The sequence below is a fragment of the Giraffa tippelskirchi genome, chromosome 7, assembly GCF_054371585.1.
Source record: "Giraffa tippelskirchi isolate mGirTip1 chromosome 7, T2T-mGirTip1v1.2.pri, whole genome shotgun sequence".
NCBI classification, from domain to species: Eukaryota; Metazoa; Chordata; class Mammalia; order Artiodactyla; family Giraffidae; genus Giraffa; species Giraffa tippelskirchi.
The window spans coordinates 161,302,261-161,326,659 of NC_137281.1; the positions used below are offsets into that span (position 1 = coordinate 161,302,261).

At 41.7% G+C, this 24,399-nt stretch overlaps 1 protein-coding gene across 9 annotated transcripts in view; it reads right to left on the reverse strand.

Annotated features, from left to right (window-relative positions):
* The window catches only part of RPS6KA5 (ribosomal protein S6 kinase A5), a 184,832-nt gene that overhangs the window by 34,271 nt on the left and 126,162 nt on the right, over nucleotides 1-24,399 (reverse strand). For 8 of the 9 annotated variants that reach the window (XR_014059767.1, XR_014059769.1, XR_014059768.1 and 5 more), the window contains 2 exons: nucleotides 10,221-10,304; nucleotides 7,849-7,952 (listed from right to left, as the gene is read on the reverse strand). Coding sequence is in view for 6 of the 9 variants with exons in the window: in XM_081510895.1 (XP_081367021.1) it covers nucleotides 7,849-7,952; nucleotides 10,221-10,304 (188 nt within the window). In the remaining 3 variants the exon portion in view is untranslated. Of the gene's footprint in view, nucleotides 1-7,848; nucleotides 7,953-10,220; nucleotides 10,305-24,399 lie in introns of those variants that run through there. The other variant, XM_081510901.1, reaches the window with a different exon arrangement.

A 24,399-nucleotide genomic window follows, 5' to 3' on the forward strand; every position in this document is an offset into this window, starting at 1 on the left:
GTTCTCATCTCATTCTAAATCCTTATCACAGTTTGAAATCTGATAACCAGAAAAACACATCTGTCCTGACTTTAGGCTACCTGTAGACAACAATAGGCAAACAGATAATTTGGATAATACATTATTTTCAAGCATCTCAAATAAAAACTAAAGGAAGTATGCAGAGTTCGGGGAAGAGTGCAATAATTGAGGACTAGAAGAATTCAACGATCAGAAAAACCACTGGCTAATTAAGACATCTGGGGACAAGATAATGATACATTTGTCTGAATGGTGCATATTTTGTAAAGAACAGACTATTTATAAAAGATTTTACACCAGAAAAGACAATCAGAATGATTATCTTGGAAGGAAAAAGTAAGGTAGGATAATTCAGCTATTACACTGTTTGTAAATGTATAGTAATGAAACAAAACAAAAACCCCATGGGTCATAGGTTAACACCAAGCTTTAAATAAAATTATTAATAACATGACAAAGTGAATAATTAATGGATTAAAGGGAAAGAATCCTATTTAAATTCTTGAGAAATCTAGTTTTAAGATTTTAGATAATCTGATTCAGACTCTTTTCTCTTGCTAAAATCAGAATGCCAACTAACTGATCTAATGGCAATAAAAACAATTTAAATTTGAACGTCATCTGGTTCAGAGTACTCGTGCCATCGAGACCAGCAACACACTGTCTCTCTAGAGGCAGAGCTGTGGTAGAAAGGAAAACTCTGAAAGAAGACTGTGTATGTGGAATCAAGAAGAGGGAATCAGTCAGAGGAGCCACTATTTAATGTTGCCAGGTTGGGGGACCCTTTCAATTGTCACCACGACAGGTATGACCTTGCAAGGGACCTAAATTCTCACGATTGTGGTCAAGGTTTCCTATACTTCAGAGGCATTTTCAAACTGTTCCAAAGCACATTTAAAATAAGCAAAGTCATGTTGAGAATTTTAATAATAGGCACGATTTAAATTTGATTTTAACAAGAAATATTTCTCATCAGTTAGTTCTGATATTAAATAAGCCAGAATAGTGAGAAAGTATTTACTTCTTAATCTATCCTGTAAAAGGCACATTCTAAAAAATGTAGCAGTTTTGTTGAAGTAAAACTGAAGTACAATAAACTCAACATATAAAGTGCACTATCTGATAAATGCTGCCTCACGCGCGCGCGCGCACACACACACACACACACACACACACACACACAGCTGCGAGCCCACCACGGCCGTCCCCATCACCTCCGAGGTCCCTGTGTCCCTCTGTCATCTGTCCTGCCCTCCCCACAGTCCACAGTCCCTCCGTCAATTCCCACACTTGAGCCAGTTTATATGCCCCCAGCCTCTTGAATAAAGGGGAGGGTGGGTCCCCTTGAGGAAGGGCCCTGAGAGCTGACTGTCTGTCTTCCTCCCAGCCCTCCCCAGAGGGATCTACAGCCTTTCAGCAGAGTAACCACACCCCAGGAGAAGGAAACGTCGGGGCTTCGGGGGGCCTCTGGCCTGTGGCTCTGAACTGACACGAATTTCAGGAGACCCACCAGCCAGAGAGGGGCTTAAGGAGGCCAGGTTCTAGCGCAGGTTCATCTCCACAGTGGACTCAGCGTGTCCCTCACCCCGTCCAGTGATTCCCACCCCAGGGCCGGAGTGCGTAGTTGGGTCAGAGACACTCAGCAGCTGGCGGAGCGCCGCACTGGCGCCCTGGGCAGCTCCGGCGGGAAGGGCCAAGCGGAGGCCATCAGAACCGCCTCCGCCTGGGAAACTGTGAGTCAGAAAGTGGCGCGCAGTCTCCAGGAGCTGCTGAGGCTCGCGCCACCAGCGAGGACGTGAAAGCAGCAGGAGTGGAGATTCCCACCGCAGCCCCCTCGGGCTCGCCCGCTGCCGGGTCCTGGAGAGCAGCGGTGGATCGTCACCGGTTTCACCAGGTGCAGCTGCCGGACCAGACGGGGTTTCACTGCCTGAGCAAATGAATACCAACTCTGGCCCCTGGAATGCAGCTACTGATCCTGCAAATGCCCTCTTCCCCAGCCCTGTCCATCAGCCCCACAAAGGAGTTCCTCTCCGCTGGCAAAGCCAGCCATGTACCCTCACTGTCCTACCTCCAGGGTTATCCGTTCCCCAGCCCCATGTCGTAATTCAGTTCACAAAGCTCTCGATCGCCGTTCTTCTTCACAGACAACCACACTGGTGCACTGCATTGGTGGCTTTAGGCTGACTGGGCCTGCTGAGCAAGAAGTGGCGATGACTCGAGACTTACTGGTGAGGCCCTGTGTGTCACAGGGTGGGAGACGAATCGGACTACATTCAGGTGCCCCTACCCTAGTGGGCTTCTAGGAGTCCAGGGGTGCAGGGCATCTTGAGACGTCTCTTCCAAGGTGAAGGGTATGCTGTGCAGCCGGCCTCTCCCACCACCAAAGCGAGAGGCACGGTGCCCAGCGGGCCTCAAGACGTGGGAGGCGACACATTCATCACTGTGCGTGTTACTCCGGCCAGTTTACCGAGTGACTTGAAAAGCTGCTGTTAAGTTGAGTCCAGAACAAGAGAGGGGCCCAGGCCACTGTGCAGCCGCCCTCTCACTTGGCTCCTCTGATTCAGCAGATCCAGGGGCATTGGAAGTGGCAGACAGGCATGCTGTTTGGAGCCTTTGGCAGCCCTGAGTGGTGAACTAGAGCATTTAGGATTTTGCAGCAAATCCCTGCCATCTTCTGAGGAAAACTACTCCCCTTTTGAGAAAGAGCTCCTGGTCTGCTACTTGGCCTGACCATTTAACTCTGGGCCAAGTTACACGCCACCTGAGATGCCCATTTGTCTGGTCCATCTAGCTGTGGAGTTGGGAGCGCACAGTAATACTCCACCATTAGCTGGAAATAGCAAAGATGAGACTGGGCTGAGCAGGCGCTGAAGATACCATATGCTATAGGAAGAAGTGGCCTAAATGCTCATGGTCCCTCTCCTGCTACGCTGCCTTCTCTCCACCAGTCTGCATCCATGGATGGCCACACCGGGAGACCCTACCGTGGCTGAAAGAGGGACAGAAACCTCGGGCTTGGTTCACAAACAGCTCTGTACGATGTGCAAAGGTGAACGCAAACCTTCGCGGTGGGCAGAACGCTGAGCAGGGCACCTAGTCGTTCGCTGCGCTTGGAAGGACAAACAGCCAGAAATGCAATTTTAGATTCATTAATAGGTTGTGGCCAACAGTTTGGCTGGTCAGGGACTTGGAAGGAATATGAGTGGAAAGTTGGTGACAAGGAAATCTAGTTGACAAAGGTTTCTGGGGAAAAGCTTTGTTGACAGACCTCTCTGGGCAAAAATGTGAAGGTATTTGTGTCCTATGTGAGTGCTCACTGCAGGATGACCTGGGCAGAGCCCGATTCTAACAGTCAAATGGACAGGCTGGTCTGTCAGCCTCTCTTCAGCGAACGCTGTCATCAGCCAGTGGGCTCCTGAGAAAGGGGGCCATGGAGTCAGGGCCAGAGCTGAGCTATGGACTCAGCAGCAGGATTTCTACTCACCAAGGCTGATCTGGCTTCAGGCCACCGCATGGAGACAAACACTGAGTACCTTATCTGGCACCAACTCCCAGGGGGATCAGCCAGCTTTTGGTGGCAGGTTGATTACACCGGATTGTTGTCATCATAGAAGGGACAGATTTTCACTGTAACTAGAATAGACACCATGGATATGGACTGCTTTTCCTACAAGGAATATTTCTGCCAAAACTGCGATCCGCAGGCTTAAAAAAATTCCCTATGCACAATCATGGTATCTGCACAGCACTGTTTCTGATCAAGGAACTCACTTCATAGCAGAAGAAGTACAGCAATAGACCATGCTCATGGAATTCACTGGTCTTAACCATGTTCCGCACCCTTCTGAGGCAGCTGGCTTCATAATAATGGTGGAATGATCATTTGAAGATTCAGTTATCACGCAAGCTAGGGTGGCAAGTTTCTCCAGGAGGCTAGAACACTCAGAATCTATGTCCAGTATATGGTGCTGTTTCTCTCATAGCCAGGATTCACGGGTCCAGAAATCACATGTAGATACGGGAGTGGGACCACTTACTATTACCCAGAGTGATTCACTAGCAAAATGTTTGCTTTCTGTTTCCGTGACTTATGCTCTGTTGGCCTAAAGGTCTTAGTTCCAGCGGAAGAAATGCTTCCTCCAAGAGATTTAACAGTGATTCCACTGAACTGGAAATTAAGATGGCCACCGAGCCACTTCCTCATGCCTCTGAAGCAACAGGCCACAGGAGCTGTGACGCCGGCTGGGATGAATGGTCCTCACTAGCATGGGGACGCTGAACTGCTGTTCCACAAGGGAGGCAAGGAAGGGCGCGCCTGGGATACAGGAGACGCATTACGGTGTCTGTTATCATCACCACCATGCCCTGTGATGGCCAACGGAAAACAACATCTCAACGCAGGCAGGATGACTAACGGCCCAGATTCTTTGGGAATGAAGGCTGGGGTCACCGCACAATCTGAGGTACTTGCTGAAGGCAAAAGGAATACAAAATGGGTGCTGGAAGAAGGCAGTTACAGATACCAGCTATGACACCAGGCTACACAGACTCTACAGACTAGTGACACAGACACTGGGTCTATGTAACCAGTTACAGAAATGAGGAGTTTACTGACAGGAGTACTTCTTCCCTGTTTTGTTATGAATACGTATGTGTATAAATACATGTTTGTTTTTTTCCCTGCCTTATTCCTTCACATATACGATAAGATGTGCTGACTTCATACCATTGTATTTAAGTATTTTGAATTTATACTCTAGTATTTAAGTTATGGGAGTTCAAAGGGAAGAGTGAACATCACTATACCACTCAAGGACTTTACGCTCTCTTCTGGGGAAAGGGTTAGTTGGTTGGCAGTAAAGCTGTACTATGTTAGATGGAATTACAATCTTGTTATTATCTTTATTTGGAGATCAAGTATAGTTTAAGGAGAGGCAAATGGCGGTCAAGGTGATGGGGATGGGCTTATGACGGTTAACTTCAAGTGTCACTTGACTGGGTCACTGGTTGAGAGTCAACATTATTTCTGGGTGTGACTGAGAAAGCTGTCTGGATGAGGTTGGTATTTTAATCCCCTCCCCAGTGTGGATGGCACCAGCCAATTCCATAGGTGCCTGAACAGAGAGAAAAAGCAGCTAAGAGAGGGGCTGGCCCTTTCCGGCCCGCCTGCCCAGCCTGGGACACTTGTCTTCTGCGATTCACACCACAGGCTCCTCTTGTTCTAAGGCCATCGGGCTTGAACTAGATTTGCTGCAGCTGCCACAGAGCTCCAGCTTTCAGAGGCAGGTCGTGGGCCTCTCAGCTGACATAACCGGGTGAGCTAAGTCCTTATGATAAATCTCCTTTTATTTATATCCATGTGTATCCCATTGGCCCTCTTTCCCTGGAGAACCCTAAAATGGTTCGTCACTTTATTTTTCGTCACTCCAGGGAGCACACAGAGCCATCTCACTGTGGTTGGATCTGTATTTCCCTGAAGACCAATGATGTCGGTCACTTTTTTATGTGCTCATCTGCCACTCATATCAGAGAGGGCGATGGCGCCCACTCCAGTGCTCCTGCCTGGAAAACCCCGTGGACGGAGGAGCCTGGTAGGCTGCAGTCCATGGGGTAGCTGAGAGTTGGACACGACTGAGCGACTTCACTTTCACTTTTCCCTTTCATGCCTTGGAGAAGGAAACGGCAACCCACTCCAGTGTTCTTGCCTGGAGAATCCCAGGGACGGGGGAGCCTGGCGGGCTGCCGTCTATGGGGTCGCACAGAGTCGGACACGACTGAAGCGACTGCAGCAGCAGCAGCCACTCATATATCTTCTTTGGTGAACTGTTCAAATCTTTTGCCCTTTAAAAAAAAAAGGGAGGGTTTTTTTCCCCCTTGAGTTTTGAGAGCTCTTTATATATTCTGCATACCAGCTCTTTATCAATAGACATAATTTGTAATTCTATCACAGTCTGTGGTTTGTCTTTCCATCCTCTTGAAAGTTTCGTTGGAAGAGCAGAAGCTCTTAATTTTGATAAAATCTAATTTATCAATGTTTGCTTTTACAGATTGCACGTTTTGTGCATTATCTAAGAAATATTTCCTAACCCAAGGTCACAAAGATTTTTCTTCCAGAAATTTTTATAATTTTGGGATTTTTTAGGCCTGTGATCCATTTTAAATTTTTCTATAGCACAAAGTATTTATCTGAGTTCACTTTTTTCCCCATACAATAGCCAACGGTCCCAGCATCATTTGTTGAAAACCTATCTTTCTTCACCAAACTGACAGAACCTTTGTAAAAGAAAAAATGAGTTACCTAAATCTGTGTGGTTCTATTTCTGGACTCTCTATTCTACTTCACCAGTGGTTTGTCTACCTTGATATAAACACTACAGTGTTTTAGTTGCTGTAGCTTAGAAGTCTTCAAATCAAATTTGGTCCACTTTTTCAAAGGTGATTTGGCTCTTCTAGGCCCTAGGCATTTAGACCCAAGTTGTCAATTTCAACTGAAAAAAAAAAAAAGAGGCTGCTGGGATTCTAATTGTGTTGAATCTGTTAGATCAATTTGGAGAGAAATAACATCTTAAGTAAGTAAATTGAGTAGTTTCCTCCTACATGTCCTTATCAGTGCTTAACTAATCCTCGAAGGATTCCTTCCACAGAGCTCCGGACTTCTCCTTCTGCTGCCTCCTCGTCTCCAGCGCTCTGCTCTGCGAACTCTACCCTCCCCGGCCTTGCTGAGTTGCCACTTCCGCCTTGCTGAGCCGTCACTTCCGCCTTGCTGAGCCGCCACTTCCGCCTTGCTGAGCCGCCACTTCCGCCTTGCTGAGCCGTCACTTCCGCCTTGCTAAGTCGTCATTTCCGTCTCAGCTCCACTGTGGCGCTTCTGCCCCTGCACTGCAGCCCGCATCCTCCCTGGAGGCGTGAGCTCCGCAGTCACAGGGGCTCACCTCGTTTATTTCCCGTCTCTCAGCGTTCACTGGGCTTCACTGCTGGATGTTCAAAGTCTTCAATACTGTTGTTTCATATATTTTTGCCCATTTAAAAAACTGTTTCAGTAAGGGAAGTAAACCCGGTCCCTGTCAGTCCATCTTGGTAACAGGTGAAAGTCTCAGTGTCCAATGTTTAATGTCAACTCTGTCCTCAAAGTTACAAAATTCAAGTAAAAACTGGACAAAAACATAACGAGTAATTACTATACTGCTTTACCACTCTTCGTTTATTTGTTCATTAACTCATTTCATTCCAGAAACACTCCCCGAATCCCGTGCGGTGAGCCCTGTGCTGGCCTCCAAGCGCACCGTGGTGAGAGACTCGCCCCGCGCTCAGAGCTCACAATCCAGGGGGACAGACACACTCGGCAAACAACACAAACAAAAACGCAGCGCTGCGCTTGTGCTAACTGCTCTGAATGGAAGGAACAGAATAAGGCTATGATAACCTACAAGACAGTGATCTCATGGTATTTGTTTCTACTGGGCTTATATCCACGATCTGAAAAATAACTACTGTTTCTTTATGTTGAAGTCACAAAGAAATTACATGATGCATACACTGGGAAAAAGTACCCAGCAAATAAAACACTAGGTTAAGACAGTATGGTAAATGCTTTGGAGCACACAAAGTTACAACACGATGAAAAGTAAGATCTAACTGAGCATATAAAGTATAAAGAGATATAAAGGTTATAAAGCTACATCCTACGGAAATATAACTGGAAATTTACTGCTTACCCCATTTTTGTCTACTCCATTAAAAACTTGTTTTTTCTATCAGCCAAATTGCAGAAATTTGATCAGGTCCTTTGAGAAAACAACACATTTATTTTATTTTGCCAGGTCTTACCTAGATATCTCAGCTTGGGAGTTCTTCTCGCCATCAACAGTGAACGGAGATGCTCCAGTTAGTAATTCATACATTAGAACACCTAAACTCCACCAGTCAACTGCCTATAAAACAACAGACATTTCATTTTCTAGAATATCAACTAATTATATCTTATAAAAAACAAAAATGAACAAAATAAAGCTATATAAAGCGACTCAGTTATATATATGTGTGTATAAACACATACACACACACACATATATATACACGTTCTTTTTAATATTCTTTTCCATTATGATCTATAACAGGGTACTGAATGCAGTTCCCTGTGCTTTGCAGTAGGACCTTGTTGTTATCCAGTCTATCCGTGACAGTTTGCATCTGTTAACCCCAAACGCCCAATCTATCCTCTCCGTCTCCCTCAAAAATTTTCTTAAAAGTGAAATTTTAAAATTTTAAGTAAGCAAAATCTTTAGACTTATGATATAACAGGGCAAAAAGTATTAATCACCATTTTTGTTGATTATTCAGTTCCGATCAATATGAAATTTCTTAAACTCATAGAATGAAAATGAAAAATAACCCATCAAAAGGAGTACTTTTTCATAACCACCTAAATCAATTCCTCTTATGGGACCCATCACATAAATCTAACAGTCTTTAGTTTTTGGGAGGAATGGAAGGGCAAAAAATAACATAAAATGTGGTCTACTTTAGAAAACAATTTATAAAACCAGTTAACAAAGAGGATAGCAAATTATATATTTAATTTAAATATAGGAATTTTTATATATATTTACTAAATTTAAAGCATCTTGATATATTGAAAATTAGTTTTTTGACAATTAGGCAAATCAAATTCAATAACTGCTGAATATATGAGCTGACACCAATGAGAAATTAACTGAAGCTAAAATTTTAAACTCTCTGTTTCCAAATTTCAGGGCCAAGGTTTCAGAGAGATGATGTTAAGTTGGTGAGCCCAGAGTTATTTTAAAGAAAATATGTAACAATAACATATAAACCAAATCAGTAATTCAGTTCTTTTATTTAGACAAGCAGTTTTACTGTCAGGATCCATAGAACATTGGATATGAACCACGCTCGTAAACTGATACAGATCTATCATCAGATTACTGGTCATGGACTAAAGCCAATACCACACAAACTTAAAGAACTCCTAAGGGCTCTTAAATACATGACCGGTCATTAGCAAGGTGACCACTGATTCTCACCCTTAAGATATTCCCACCATATATGTGAGATTTTGAAAGAGGATGAGGAAGATGGGGAGATGAGGAGTGAAAAAAACAGAGTTCTTTATTTCAAGAATGTTATTAATAAAGCAAAAGTGTTAAGAAGGAACTGAACAAATCTAACAAATCTGTACCGTTTAATCCAGGACTTTGTGCCTAGTGGTGTCCACCTCCTTGTGACCCTTTGGACTGCAGCCTGCCAGGCTCCTCTGTCTATGAAACTTTTCAGGCAAAATGCTGGAGTGGGTTGCCATTACAGGGAGAAAAAATATCTGACCTAGATTTTAAAACTACTTAGAATGTCTCATCTACAGTTTTCACTCTGCACATACAAAGGGAAGCAAGGAGGGTAAAAAAAACCCAAGCTTTTTCTTAGAGGACTTAGGAAAACAAACTTAGACCATCCTGAATGCAGAGCTGCGTGACTCCAGCAGGAATAGGGTGGACTGTTTGGGCGCCTACGACCCCTCTGAACTACAACTGTGGCTCAGCTGTGTCCTAAAAGGCCAGATCACACGCAGCCAAAGTGATTTTTGTTTTAAACAGGGTTAAAACTGATGCTTTGCTCAAGACATGACACTTAATGGAAATAAAGGAAAAATTATTATTTCAAGAATTAGTCAATTTTGTGGTTTCCCTTAATAAGAGTATTACTCTCTAAAACAAAAAATTACCTCATCAACAAAACTTGGGATAAAAGGGAAATCTAGAACGTCTTAAAGTTTCTATTATCTTTTTCCTCCAAAATACTAGATATCATAATATGCTTGTGTATGCAAAGGAAAGGAAAAAAAGAGGAGACAACAGCAGAAGAGCCTGAGTTACTAAGCAGGATTCTTTGGTGTGTGTGTGTAGCAGAGTTCTACTGAAGTATATAAAGGGGCAGAGAAAGCCTCTGACACAGACATCAGAAGGGGGAGTGCCCCACGCACTGGTCTTAGCAAGGCCTTATACACTTGATATCTTAAGACTATATTGTGGGCGTGGATCTGGTACGACCTTTCTATTGTTAGTCCTAGTCTTGTTAATCGAAGATGTCTATTGTAGGAGTGGGTCTAGTAAAAGTATACTAAGTAGGATTCTTATTATACATTTTACGGAGATACATCAGGAAGTGTCAAAAGCAGAACATACCTTGTCATGTCCTGAGTCTCCCCCTCTGACAATATCTGGTGCCATGTATTCAATGGTTCCACAAAAGGAATATGCTCTTTCAGCCTTAAAACAATCAAACAAAGAGATTTAATTTTAAGCTAGCATGAAAACTGACAAAGAGAGTTACCACCACATGGCAACGTCAGGATGTCCACAGTAGCAAAGCAGTGGCAGACTCTACCTGACAGACTCGCTTCTCAGCAGCACAAACCAGTGTAGACACATCTGTATACTGGGTGGCCAAAAAGCTTGTTCAGGTTTTTGGGTTACTCTCTTACGGAAAAATCCCAACAAACGTCTTGGCCACCCCAACAGTACGGGGTCAATGGGTAACCCTTTTAAACCCCGAAACCCTACTGTCACTCATTAATCCACCCACCCGTGGAGCCGTTCACTCTTCTCCTCTGTACGTGTGCATGTTCCAATCACTGACTTTTCACAGCCGTTCTGTTAAGAAGACAAATAGCCCTAGAAGGGAAACTGTACGGACGGAGCTGTGTGCTCAGACACTGTCCTGTCTGACTCTCTGTGACCCCGTGGACTATAGTCCGCCAGGCTCCTCTGTCCATGGGATTCTCCAGGCAACAATACTGGAGTGGGATGCCATTTCCTCCTCCAGGGGATCTTCCTGATCCAGGGATCGAACCCATGTCTCTTATGTCTCCTACATTGGGAGGCCAATTCTTTAGCACTAACACCAAAACTTGTAGTGTGAATGACTTTATTTCCACATCAGCAAGACTGGAAAAACACTGGGAACCTTAGGGGAAAAGGAAGATCAAATGCTAAGAAGGGAAAAAGGGACCCAAAGATGAAAAAGGTGTAAAGAATTTCTCTGATCCTATCATTCATTGTGTTTCAGTTTGGCACTGCCAGTGGTGGGTATAGTGTTGATGAGCAGAAGTGTCCTAAAAGAATACTGTCTCTTGAAGACAGCTGTTTCTCTCTCGTAGTACTTTAAAGAGGGCTAATTTAATATATCAGCTTGAAAATAAATTTTAAAAAATCAAGTAATTAAAAAAAAAAGACCAATGGCATCATATCTCAGTGTAATAAATGAGAAAAATATCTGAATTCTTATGCAGATATATTAAATAGGGGAAAAAATTCTTCTTTAATAATGTACATTCATATGGCTACATCTGAAATTTTAAAGGCACTTCAGTTCAGTCCCTCTGTCATGTCCGACTCCTTTTGACCCCATGGACTGCAGCACACCAGGCCTCCCTGTCCATCACCAACTCCCAGAGTTTACTCAAACTCATGTCCATTGAGTCGGTGACACCATCAACTGTCTCATCCTCTATCATCCCCTTCTCCTCCTGCCCCCAATCCTTCCCAGCATCAGGGTCTTTTCCAATGAGTCAACTCTTCGCATCAGGTGGCCAAAGTATTAAGAGTTTCAGCTTCTGCGTCAATCCTTCCAATGAACACCCAGGACTGATCTCCTTTAGGATGGACTGGTTGGATCTCCTTGCAGTCCAAGGGACTCTCAAGAGTCTTCTCCAACACCACAGTTCAAAAGCATCAATTCTTCGGTGCTCAGCTTTCTTCACAGTCCAACTCTCACATCCATACATGACCACTGGAAAAACCATAGCCTTGACTAGACGGACCTTTGCTAGCAAAGTAATGTCTCTGCTTTTTAACATGCTATCTAGGTTGGTCATAGCTTTTCTTCCAAGGAGCAAGCATCTTTTAATTTCATGGCTGCCGGAGTCCAGCTCCAGCAGGTCCAGAGTTCCCTCAGGATGGATGGCGTCAGCAATGCGAATGAGAAGACACAGCGAGTCTCGGTGTTTCCAAGTGTCTCCCAAGTGTCTTCCAACTTTATTATTTTTAAGACAGCTTTTACATTTTTTGTGGTACATAGAAACAAATGTAAAGTATAGAGTCATACCAATTCAGCTTAGTGGGCATACCAATTTAGCTTAATGGGCATATAAATTCAGCCTAATGGGCCTATCAATTCAGCTTAATAGGCCAGCAGTTTTGACCCTCATCGAAACCGTTTGCATGTTTTTAGTTACCAAAAGCCTCATTTTGTTTACATCATCTTCTGGCCTGGGGGCCTGCTAACATCTTGTGACTCTCCATTCATAAGGGTTGATCAGTCAGAACACTTTTGTATTAGGCACAGCAGGAAAGAATTCATCAATAGAAAGTTTCAAAGGTAAAACCTGTTTTCGGTAATTTACTCTACGCCTTGAGCTTAACAGAAAAGAATGTGGTCCCATAAAGTCATAGAACAGCAAGCTGAAGGTCAGCTCTAAGTAAGAATCATCAGTTAAATCAACAATTGTCTTATTATTTGTATTAAAGATAAACTTTTATTTATATAAATTTTTAACTATTATGCTTTCATTATATAGGCTAAATACGTTAAGAGTAAAAACATAGTGAGTAAATATAGACTAAGTAACAGTTTCATAAAGCAATATTTCTTATATTTCCTAACAAGCCTTTTTTCCTGCGAAGGGTTTTGTGCCCATAGAGGCTTTCTGTGTGGAGGCTCTCAATGCTGTTTTATTATTAAGGAACAGTCATGCACATTAGCTCCAAAGGCACAGGTACATTTATTAAACAAACCAATATGTTGGCAAAAGGAATTTAGATCAGCATACTCTATATCCCAGATAATTTTATTTAGGGTGCTACCGTTCAGGGGCCTTGTTGATTGAGTTTTCAGATTGATCTATTTTACAAGAGAATCAGGAAAAGCCTTTTTTCTAAGTCACAGAAAATAAGAAGAGGTTTATTGTAGCAAACATCAGAAAGACAGATACCATCTTTAAGGTGAGCGCTGAGGCAGCCTTCCGAGAATCCCTGAGGCCTGAGAAGCCATGCTCAGATCAGTCCTCTTTCTCATGACTCTGTCATGGGTGGGATCTCGTGAGCTGGCTCCCGGCACATGGCTGCAGTCACTATTTGCAGTGATATTGGAGCCCAAGGAAAGAAAGTTTCCACTGTTTCCCCATCTATTTGCCATGAAGTGATGGAACCAGATGCCGTGATCTTGGTTTTCTGAATGCTGAGTTTCAAGCCAACTTTTTCATTCTCTTCTTTCACTTTCATCAAGAGGCTCTTTAGTTCTTCTTTGCTTTCTGCCATAAAGGTGATGTCATCTGAGTATCTGAGGTTATTGATATTTCTCCTGGAAATCTTGATTCCAGCTCGTGCTTCCTCCAGCCTAGCATTTCTCATGATGTACTCTGCATGTAAGTTAAATAAGGAGGGTGACAATATACAGCCTTGACATACTCCTTTTCCGATTTGCAACCAGTCTGTTGTTCCATGTCCAGTTCTAACTGTTGCTTCCTGGGTTGCACTTTGGTGTCATTAAAATACATTGCAAAACTATTTTAGAGAAAGTTTTTCAATTTACATTCTATTCTTCTACCACCAGCAAGGTTCCATGAAAAATTCTTACTTACCAATTTTAAATGTAAAGAACACTATCCTAGTAATGTTATGGAAGTGGCTCTTGTTGTTTAGTTGCTGACTCATGTCCAACTCTTTGCAAGCCCGTGGACTGTAGCCCACCAGGCTTCTCTGTCCATGGGATTCCCCAGGCAAGAATATTGGAGTGGGTTGACATTTCCTTCTCCAGGGGATTTTCCTGACCCAGGGATTGAACCTGCGTCTCCTGCATTGCAGGCAGACTGTTTACTACTGAGCCATCTGGGAAGCTCCATTATAGAAGTGGTAGAAATTCCCAATTTTACTGGCTGAACATTAACCTCAGAGATAATGACTGTAATGAATTTATTTAAACCATGTGATAACAAATGTATTGAAACTACTTAATTATGATACATACAGGTCAGTAATTTTATATAAATAAAAATAATTGTATAATTTTATATGGTTTATGACTCATTTCCTTTTATGTAATACATATACTGAAAGATTACTATTCCCCAAGAAACTAAAAGAAATAATTCAGTTATACTTAGATGTTGAGAAAATTTTCTTTCTTGTTAGCTGGCAGAATAAAATCTCACTGAACAGCTAATATAAACCAGACATCAAATGCCATTATCTGCCTGCTTCATCACTTCAGTACCAAAAACTAATTTCATAACAAACTACTAGAAAGAGTAAAGATTAAAGCTAAGTAAAACTGTTTCATATAAATTTGAGTATAAAAAGTGATGAATAATTGCAAACATTTTGTTAGATATGCTTAGACTAAAGAAAGTGTGCATTAGGAGGCATTCATCTCTTCACTGAATAATTAAAACACAAATACTACAAAATTACTTTTTAAAAAAACCCCCAAACTTCATAAAAATAAATACATAGTGTTTCTATTAATAGTTTGTCGTTGTTCAGTTGCTCAGTCATGTCCGACTCTTTGGACTGTAGCATGCCAGACCTCCCTGTCCCTCACTATCTCCTGGAGTTTGCCCAAGTTCATGTCCATTGCACTGGTGATGCCGTCCAGCCATCTCATCCTCTGTCACCCCCTTCTCCTCCTGCCTTCAACCTTTGCCAGCATCAGGGTCTTTTCCAATGAGTCGGCTCTTTGCATCAGGTGGTCAAAGTTTCAGCTTCAGCATCTGTTCTTCCAATGAAAATTCAGGGTTGATTTCCTTTAGGATTGACTGGTTTGATCTCCTTGCTATCCAAGGGACTCTCAAGAGTCTTCTCCAGCACCACAATTCGGAAGCATCAATTCTTTGGCACTCAGTCTTTCAATTCTCACATCTGCACATGACTACTGGAAAAACCATAGCTTTGACTACATGGACGTTTGTCAGCAAAGTGACATCTTTACTTTTTAATATGCTGTCTAAATTTGTCATAGCTTTCCTTCTAAGAAGCAAGCATCTTCTAATTGCATGACTGCAATCACTGTCTGCAGTGATTTGGGAGCCCAAGAAGGGAAAATCTGTCACTACTCCCACTTTTTCCCCATCTATTTGCCATGCAGTCATGGGACCGGTTGCTATGATCTTAGTTTTTTGAATGTTGAGTTTTAACTCGGCCTTTTCACTCTCCTCTTTCACCCTCATCCAGAAGCTCTTTAGTTCCTTTTCGCTTCCAGCCATTAGAGTGGTATCATTCACGTATCTGAGGTTGCTGATATTTATATTATATATATAAATATATATTTATACAATAACATATTATTAAATAGGTAATATATTATTTATTATGCAATAGCCTTTTTTGGAATATTAAGCAAAAATCATTATATAGCTGACAAAAATAAACAAGTAAAAATTACTAAGTCACAGCAGTATTTATCATTTAATCTCATCTCGTTTTGCAAATTCCAGTAAACTGTTTAATTAATTACTTTTTAAATTGAAGTTAGTTGATTTGCAATGTTTCAGGTGTAAAGCAAAGTGATTCATATATATATGGATTTCTCTGGTGGCTCCCTGGTAAAGAATCTGCCTGCCAATGCAGGCAATATGGGTTCAATCCCTGGGTTGGGAAGATCTCCTGGAGAAGGAAATGGCAAACCATTCCAGTATTCTTGCCTGGGAAATCCCATGGACAGAGGAGCCTGTGAGCTACAGTCCATGGGGTCACAAGAGTCGGACACAGCTTAGTGACTAGATAACAACAAGGATCATGTTACAAACCATTTTGGAACTATGTATATCTTAAGTATGTGACAATGTTTACATTTTTCAACTTAAAATTTTGTCACAAAAATCTGCACTCTTCTACAGAATGCTAGATATTCATCAGTTTCACGTAAAATGAGTGCGAAACATATGAATCTCATTGATTACCGTGGGAAAGATCTGACAGTCACTACCACTTTTCATGTCTGTTTTCTTTCTTCTATATCTGACAATGAGAACTATGCCATAACGTAGCTCAGTTCTCCAATGTCTGGACAGGCAGGAACCTCAGAACCACACTAAATCCTCAAAGGTATTTCTTCTATCTTCTTCATTAGATTTCTGAGCTCTTTTAAAATTCACTTTAGCTATTTTTCAAGGGGGGTAGGTGTAGGTAGTGTCTACGCTAATAAATAATTAAGAGATAATTATTTATTTTATAAAAATTCTAAGAGACAGAAAAATTAAGTTTAAGTGATGGGAACTTCCAGTCCCTGGGGAATAACAGTAAACAAAGATGAAACATTTCTTAAGTCTCTCTGTTACTTTGAAACATCGCCATTTTAGCCCTTGCAATTCTGCATCTGCTTCTTTACTCCCTCCAGGTTCAAACTTCTCATGTGTCAGTCTCGGTTCCCTAAGACTTTATCTTTCATTGCAAAAATAAAAAATAAAAAAAGCCCCAATTTTAACTTTTGAATTTGTTTTATCTGCCAAGGAAGATGCTTATTATCCAGACTGTATGTTGAATGCCTTTCAAATAACTATGCCCAGAAATTAAACTGATGAAGTATGATAGGGGAAGGTCTCTGGTAGGGGCAAAAAAGATTTCAAGGTACTACGTTGTGAACTATTTTATAAAAAGGCTAGGATAGTATAGCTAAACTGTATTAAGATTACTGTTTGTTTATTTAAAAATTAACATTTTTCTCAAGGGGACAGACCATCAGCCTAGCTAGCATTTAAGTTCATACTATTTTATAAGCAACATTAGTTATGAAAGCTACTACAGGGTTAAGATTGTGAAGGAGAATTTAACTGATGTGAAAACACTACGCAGTGTGTACAGCACCCTGGCACATAACACAGAGTGTTGCTGGGTTTCAGTAACAGCAGATCAAGGAGGTTTCACTGTGCTGTAGAGAGGATCAGATGACACTGGACAAAGGACTGGTTTCCTTCTAAGGAAGAATCCAATAGAAACTCAAGTGCCAGATTCTCAGGTATTTCTCAGTAAACACTAGATGAAATCCTGCCTAGTTTTTATTTGCCAATGTTTCATCTTGATCTTATCCGCTTATGACAGATAAATTTGTGAGTTAAATGCAGAGAAAACCTTATTCCCCCGTCCTGTTTTTTCCCATCTCAATTTCGAAACATCTCCTCACAAGGAGTATCTAGAAATGCTGCATTTTTAAGAAACATTGCATTGCTAATCCTCCAAGTCTCTGCTCACAAGACAGACAGGGGACTTCCCGGGTGCAGCCACAGAGAGGGCGCTGAGGACCAAGGCAGCGCAGGAGGCGGGCTGCAGCAGCACAAGGGAGGGAAGGGAGTGCTCCAGGCCTTCACAGCCAGAAGCCTGAGTTTCAGCACTTTCACACGGACGACAGGGGAGGCCCCCAGCTCAGATGAGCTGGACTGGAATTACCACTCCTGTGTAAACCTGGAAATCTAAGAAAGCTGAAACCTCAGTGAAAGCGAAGTCTAGAAAAACTAAATTCATCAAGCAGCACAGGTTTGTTTCTGTCTGAGCCCTAGGTTTGAAAACAAACAAGTAAGTGTTCTTCTGCTGAAATCCCGAGGCTTGTGCTTCTTATAGATCTGGGACGTAAATTTATTCTTTCCCCATAGAATGGGAAATAGATTCAAGGGATTAGATGTCATAGACAGAGTGCCTGAAGAACTATGGACAGAGGTTCATGATACTGTACAGGAGGCAGGAATCAAGACCATCCCCAAGAAAAAGAAATACAAAAAGGCAAAATGGTTGTCTGAGCAGGCCTTACAAATAGCTGTGAAAAGAAGAGAAGCGAAAAGCAAAGGAGAAAAGGAAAGAGATACCCATTTGAATGAACAGTTCCAAAGAATAGCATGGAGAGATAAGAAAGCCTTCCTCTGTGACCAACAGAAAGAAATAGAGGAAAACAATAGAATGGGAAAGACTAGAGATCTCTTCAAGAAAATTAGAGATACCAAGGGAACATTTCATGCAAAGATGGGCTCAATAAAGGACAGAAACAATACGGACCTAACAGGAGCAGAAGATATTAAGAAGAGGTGGCAAGAATACACAGAAGAACTATACAAAAAAGATCTTCACAACCCAGATAACCACGATGGTGAGATCACTCACCTAGAGCCAGACATCCTGGAATGAGAAGTCAAGTGGGCCTTAGGAAGCATCACTACAAAGTTAGTGGACGTGATGGAATTCTAGTTGAGCTATTTCAAATCCTGAAAGATGATGCTGTGAAAGTGCTGCACTCAATATGCCAGCAAATTTGGAAAACTCAGCAGTGGCCACAGGACTGGAAAAGGTCAGTTTTCATTCCAATCCCAAAGAAAGGCAATGCCAAAGAATACACAAACTACCACACAATTGCACTCATCTCAAACGCTAGTAAAGTAATGCTCAAAATTCTCCAAGCCAGGCTTCAACAATACCTGAACCGAGAACTTCCAGATGTTCAAGCTGGATTTAGAAATGCAGAAGAACCAGAGATCAAATTGCCAACATCCGTTGGATCATTGAAAAAGCAAGACAGTTCCAAAAAAACATCTACTGCTTTATTGATTATGCTAAAGCCTTTGACTGTGTGGATCACAACAAACTGTGGCAAATTCTGAAAGAGATGAGAACACCAGACCACCTGACCCGCCTCCTGAGGAATCTGTATGCAGGTCAGGAAGCAACAGTTAGAACTGGACATGGAACAACAGACTGGTTCCAAATAGGAAAAGGAGTACGTCAAGGCTGTATATTGTCACCCTGCTTATTTAACTTATATGCAGAAAACATAATGTGAAATTCCGGGCTGGATAAAGCACAAGCTGGAATCAAGATTTCCAGGAGAAATATCAATAACCTCAGATATGCAGTTGACACCATCCTTACAGCAGAAAGTAAAGAAGAACTAAAGAGCCTCTTGATGCAAGTGAAAGAGGAGAGTGAAAAACAGCTTAAAACTCAGCATTCAGAAAACAAAAATAATGGCATCTGGTCCCATCACTCCTGGCAAACATATGGGGAAACAATGGATATAGTGAAAGACTACTTAATTGGCTCCAAAATCCCTGCAGGTGGTGATGGCAGCCATGAAATTAAAGACGCCTGCTCCTTGAGAGAAAAGCTGTGACCAACTTAGACAGCATATTAAAAAGCAGAGACATTGCTTTGCCAACAAAGGTCCGTCTAGTCAAGGCTATGGTTTTTCCAGTGGTCATGTATGGATGTGAGAGTTGGACTATAAGGAAAGCTGAGCGCTGAAGAATTGATGCTTTTGAACTGTGGTGTTGGAGAAGACTCTTGAGAGTCCCTTGGACTGCAAGGAGATCCAACCAGTCCATCCTAAAGGAAATCAGTCCTGAATATTCACTGGAAGGATCGATGCAGAAGCTGAAACTCCAATACTTTGGCCACCTGATGGGAAGAGCTGACTCATTGGAAGAGACCCTGATGCTGAGAAAGATTAGGGGCAGGAGGAGAAGGGGATGACAGAGGATGAGATGGTTGGATGGCATCACCGACTCCATGGACACGGGTTTGGGTGGACTCAGGGAGTTGGTGATGGACAGGGAGGCCTGACGTGCTGCGGTTCATGGGATCGCAAAGAGTCGGACACGACTGAGAGACTGAACTGAACTGAACTGAGAACAGGAAAGGGAGGGAATCGGGTCCTGCATGGGGATGCTCCACACATGACAGAACCAGGGGAAGCCCCACAACGTATCTGGCTCAGGATTCACACAAATAAAGACCTGGAATGTCTCACAATTTCAGATTAGTGAACTACTGTACCGGGTAAACAAAACAGAAGGATTACTTAGAACACAAGAATAATAATCTAGAGAACACCAGCATATGGTAAAAGATGGAAGACATAAGAAAAGGAAAATATCCGTAAAACAATACAGTAGCATAGAAAAAAACTGGAAACATACGAAAAACTAATACAGTAGAACTGCACAGTTGAAAAAATACAATAAAAATAGATTAAACAGAGTAGACAAAATGAAAGAGAATTTGTAAAGCATAGACATATTTGAGAAAATTATCCTGAATGTTGCACGAGTCCCAAGCAGACTAAATAAAAATATATACATGGGTGGCAAATTTCTATTTCTTGAGTGGTGGTTATAAGAGGGTTTGCCTTATAATAATAATAATTCAATAAGCTATACTTTTGTTTTTTTGGTATGTATTTTATTTTACAATAAAAAGATACCAAAAACAAAAACCTAGTCTATTCTTAGGTATGTTTATATGTAGATAAATCATCACTCAATATGCAGGGTAAAATAAAGCCGTTTTGACTGAAGCGACTTAGCAGCAGCAGCAGGAAGACAAAGACAGAGTTCACTATTTAGTCATCCTTGTTAACAAGACATTTAAGGATGGGCTTCAGAAATAAACTGAACTCACAGGAAAAGAGTAAAATATAAAAAACAACAGTGAGCAGAAACAATGGGTAAAAACGTGAGAAAATCTAAACAAGTTTTGAATTTATAAAATGAAAATAACAATTACACAAGACTAATTATTAACACAGAAATAATTAGCACAGGGAAATATAACACAGGAGAGACTCAAGTAGTAAGTAACAACATGTAAAATGATATGGATAACTGAAGCTACGACATTCTGATGTTCTTGTAGTGGTCGTGACCATCATAGACGCAACGGCTCGCTTCGACTCCGTGAAGTCAGCCCACTAGCACACTCTGCTTCCCTGCGTCTCAGAGACGCTGGGCTCCCTACCGACTGAAGCCTGTGGTACCCTGGACGAGCCAGGCAGTTGGCCTCGTTTCTCCAATAGCCATTGGCTCACTTCTCGTCTTTGTGTCACAGTTTGGTAATTCTTGCAATATTTCCAACTTTTTCATTATTGTCACGTTTCTTACGGTAGTCTGTGATCAGTGAGCTTTGATGTTACTATCGTAGTCGTTCTGGGGTGCCAAGAACTGGGCCCATATAAAAGAGCAAACTGAATCGATAAATGTTATATGTGATCTGACACCAACCGGCTGTTCCCCCATCCCCACCTTCATCTCAGACCCCTTGTTCCCTGAGACACAACAATATTGAAATTAGGCCAGTTAGTAATTGTACAGTGTCCTCTAAGGGTTCAAGTGAAAGGAAAAGTCATAAGGCCCTCACTTTAAATCAAAAGCTAGAAATAATTAAGCTCAGCGAGGAAGGCATGTCAAAAGCCTAGAAGGTCAAAAGAGAGGCCTCTTGCATGAAATAGTTAGCCAAGTTGTGAATGCAAAGGAAAAATTCTTGAAGGAAATTAAGAGTGCTGCTCCAGGGAACACACCAATGATAAGAAAGCAAGACAGTCTTATTGATGATATGAGAGAGCTTCAGAGGTCGGGATAGATCAGACCAGCTACACACAACCCTCTCTCAAGCAAAAGTCTAATCCAGAGCCAAGCCCTAACTCTCTTCAATTCTATGAAACCTCGAATAGCCAAAGCAATCTTGAGAAAGAAGAATGGAACTGGAGGAATCAACCTGCCTGACTTCAGGCTATACTACAAACCTACAGTCATCAAGACAGTATGGTACTGGCACAAAGACAGAATTATAGATCAATGGAACAAAAAAGAAAGCCCAGAGATAAATCCACACACCTATGGACACCTCATCTTTGACAAAGGAGGCAAGAGTATATAATGGAGAAAAGACAATCTCTTTAACAAGTGGTGCTGGGAAAACTGGTCAACTACTTGTAAAAGAATGAAACTAGAACACTTTCTAACACCATACACAAAAATAAACTCAAAATGGATTAAAGATCTAAACGTAAGACCAGAAACTATAAAACTCCTAGAGGAAAACATAGGCAAATCACTCTCCGACATAAATCACAGCAGGATCCTCTATGACCCACCTCTCAGAGTAATGGAAATAAAAGCAAAAATAAACAAATGGGACCTAATTAAACTTAAAAGCTTTTGCAAAACAAAGGAAACTGTAAGCAAGGTGAAAAGACAGCCTTCAGAATGGGAGAAAATAATAGCAAAGGAAGAAACCAACAAAGAATTAATCTCAAAAATATACAAGCAGCTCCTGCAGCTCAATTCCAGAAAAATAAACGACCCAATCAAAAAATGGGCCAAAGAATTAAACAGGTATTTCTCCAAAGAAGACCTACAGATGGCTAACAAATACATGAAAAGATGTTCAACACCACTCATTATCAGAGAAATGCAAATCAAAACAACAATGAGGTACCATCTCACGCCAGTCAGAACAGCTGCTATCAAAGTCTACAAACAATAAATGCTGGATAGGGTGCAGAAAAAAAAGGAACCCTCTTACACTGTTGGTGAGAATGCAAACTAGTACAGCCACTATGGAGAAGAGTGTGGAGATTCCTTAAAAAACTGGAAACAGAACTGCCATACGACCCAGCAATCCTACTGCTGGGCATACACACCAGGGAAACCAGAATTGAAAAAGACACAAGTACCCCAATGTTCATCACAGCATTGTTTACAATAGCTAGGACATGGAAGCAACCTAGATGTCCATCAGCAGACAAATGGATAAGAAAGCTGTGGTACATACACACAATGGAATATTACTCAGCCATTAAAAAGAATACATTTGAATCAGTTCTAATGAAGTGGATGAAACCAGAGCCTATTATACAGAATGAAGTAAGTCAGAAAGAAAAATACCAATACAGTATATTAATACATATATATGGAATTTAGAAAGATGGTAATGATGACCCTACATGCAAGACATCAAAAGTGACACAAATGTAAAGAACAGTCTTTTGCACTCTGTGGGAGAAGGCGAGGGTGGGATGATTTGAGAGGGTAGCGTTGAAACGTGTATATTCAATGTGTGAGACAGGGTGCTCAGGGATGGTGCACTGGGATGACCCTGGGGGATGGGGAGGGAGGTAGGAGGGGGGTTCTGGATGGGGAACACATATACACCCATGGCTGATTCATGTAGATGTTTGGCAAAAACTACTACAAGTGGTAGTAATAGTAGTAATTAGCCTCCAATTAAAATAAATTAATTAATTTTCAGTTCAGTTCAGTCACTCAGTTGTGTCCAACTCTTTGCGACCCCATGAATTGCAGCACGCCAGGCCTCCTTGTCCATCGAGTAGGTGATGCCATCCAACCATCTCATCCTCTGTCGTCCCCTTCTCCTCCTGCCCCCAATCCTTCCCAGCATCTGGGTCTTTTCCAATGAGTCAACTCTTCGCATGAGGTGCCCAAACTATTGGAGTTTCAGCTTCAAAATCAGTCCTTCCAGTGAACACCCAGGACTGATCTCCTTGACTGGTTGGATCTCCTTGCAGTCCAAGGGACTCTCAAGAGTCTTCTCCAACACCACAGTTCAAAAGCACCAATTCTTCAGTGCTCAGCTTTCTTCACTGTCCAACTCTCACATCCATACATGACCACTGGAAAAACCATAGCCTTGACTAGACGGACCTTTGTTGGCAAAGTAATGTCTCTGCTTTTAAATAAGCTACCTAGGTTGGTCATAACCTTCCTTCCAAGGAGTAAGTGTCTTTTAATTTCATGGCTGCAATCACCATCAGCAGTGATTTTGGAGCCCAAAAAAATAAAGTCTGACACTGTTTCCACTGTTTCCCCATATATTTCCCATGAAGTGATGGGACCAGATGCCATGATCTTAGTTTTCTGAAAGTTGAGCTTTAAGCCAACTTTTTCACTCTCCTCTTTCACCTTCATCAAGAGGCTCTTTAGTTCTTCTTCACTTTCTGCCATAATTAATTTTAAAAAGAATTAAAAATGCATATATCCCACAATCTAGCTGTTTCACCTCCAGGACACTTGCTAACGACAGGCTCACTCGTGCGAGCAGGAGCCATGTACAGTGCAAAGATGCCCACTGAGGCGTGATGAGCCCCTAACTGCTCATTAGTAGGGAATGTTAAGCATAAAACAGCTTGTCCATATATATGTAATGTTAGAGAGTACTCAGAAGAATGAGGTAGATCCATGCTAATATGTGCTAATCATGGTCAAGGGAAGGTGCTTAGGAAATAAATAAATTGAAGTGTTGAAAAAAAATTCAGTTTTATTAAAAAAAAAATTAGAGTGATTAATAGTGAGTTGGGTGCTCAACTCAAAAGTTTAAAAAACAAATCCAAAAGAAATTCACAGAAAGTAAAAGGAATGAAGCAATAAAGCAACATCATCTAAGAAACAGAAAAAATGAAGAGGATTGATAGAAGCTGCTTTTGGGAAAAAACTAATAAAATGGATAAATCTCTAGCAAATTGATGAAGAAACGAGGAAAATTACAAGTCAATAATATTAGTAATTTAAAAGGTAACATTACTTTAGTTATAGTA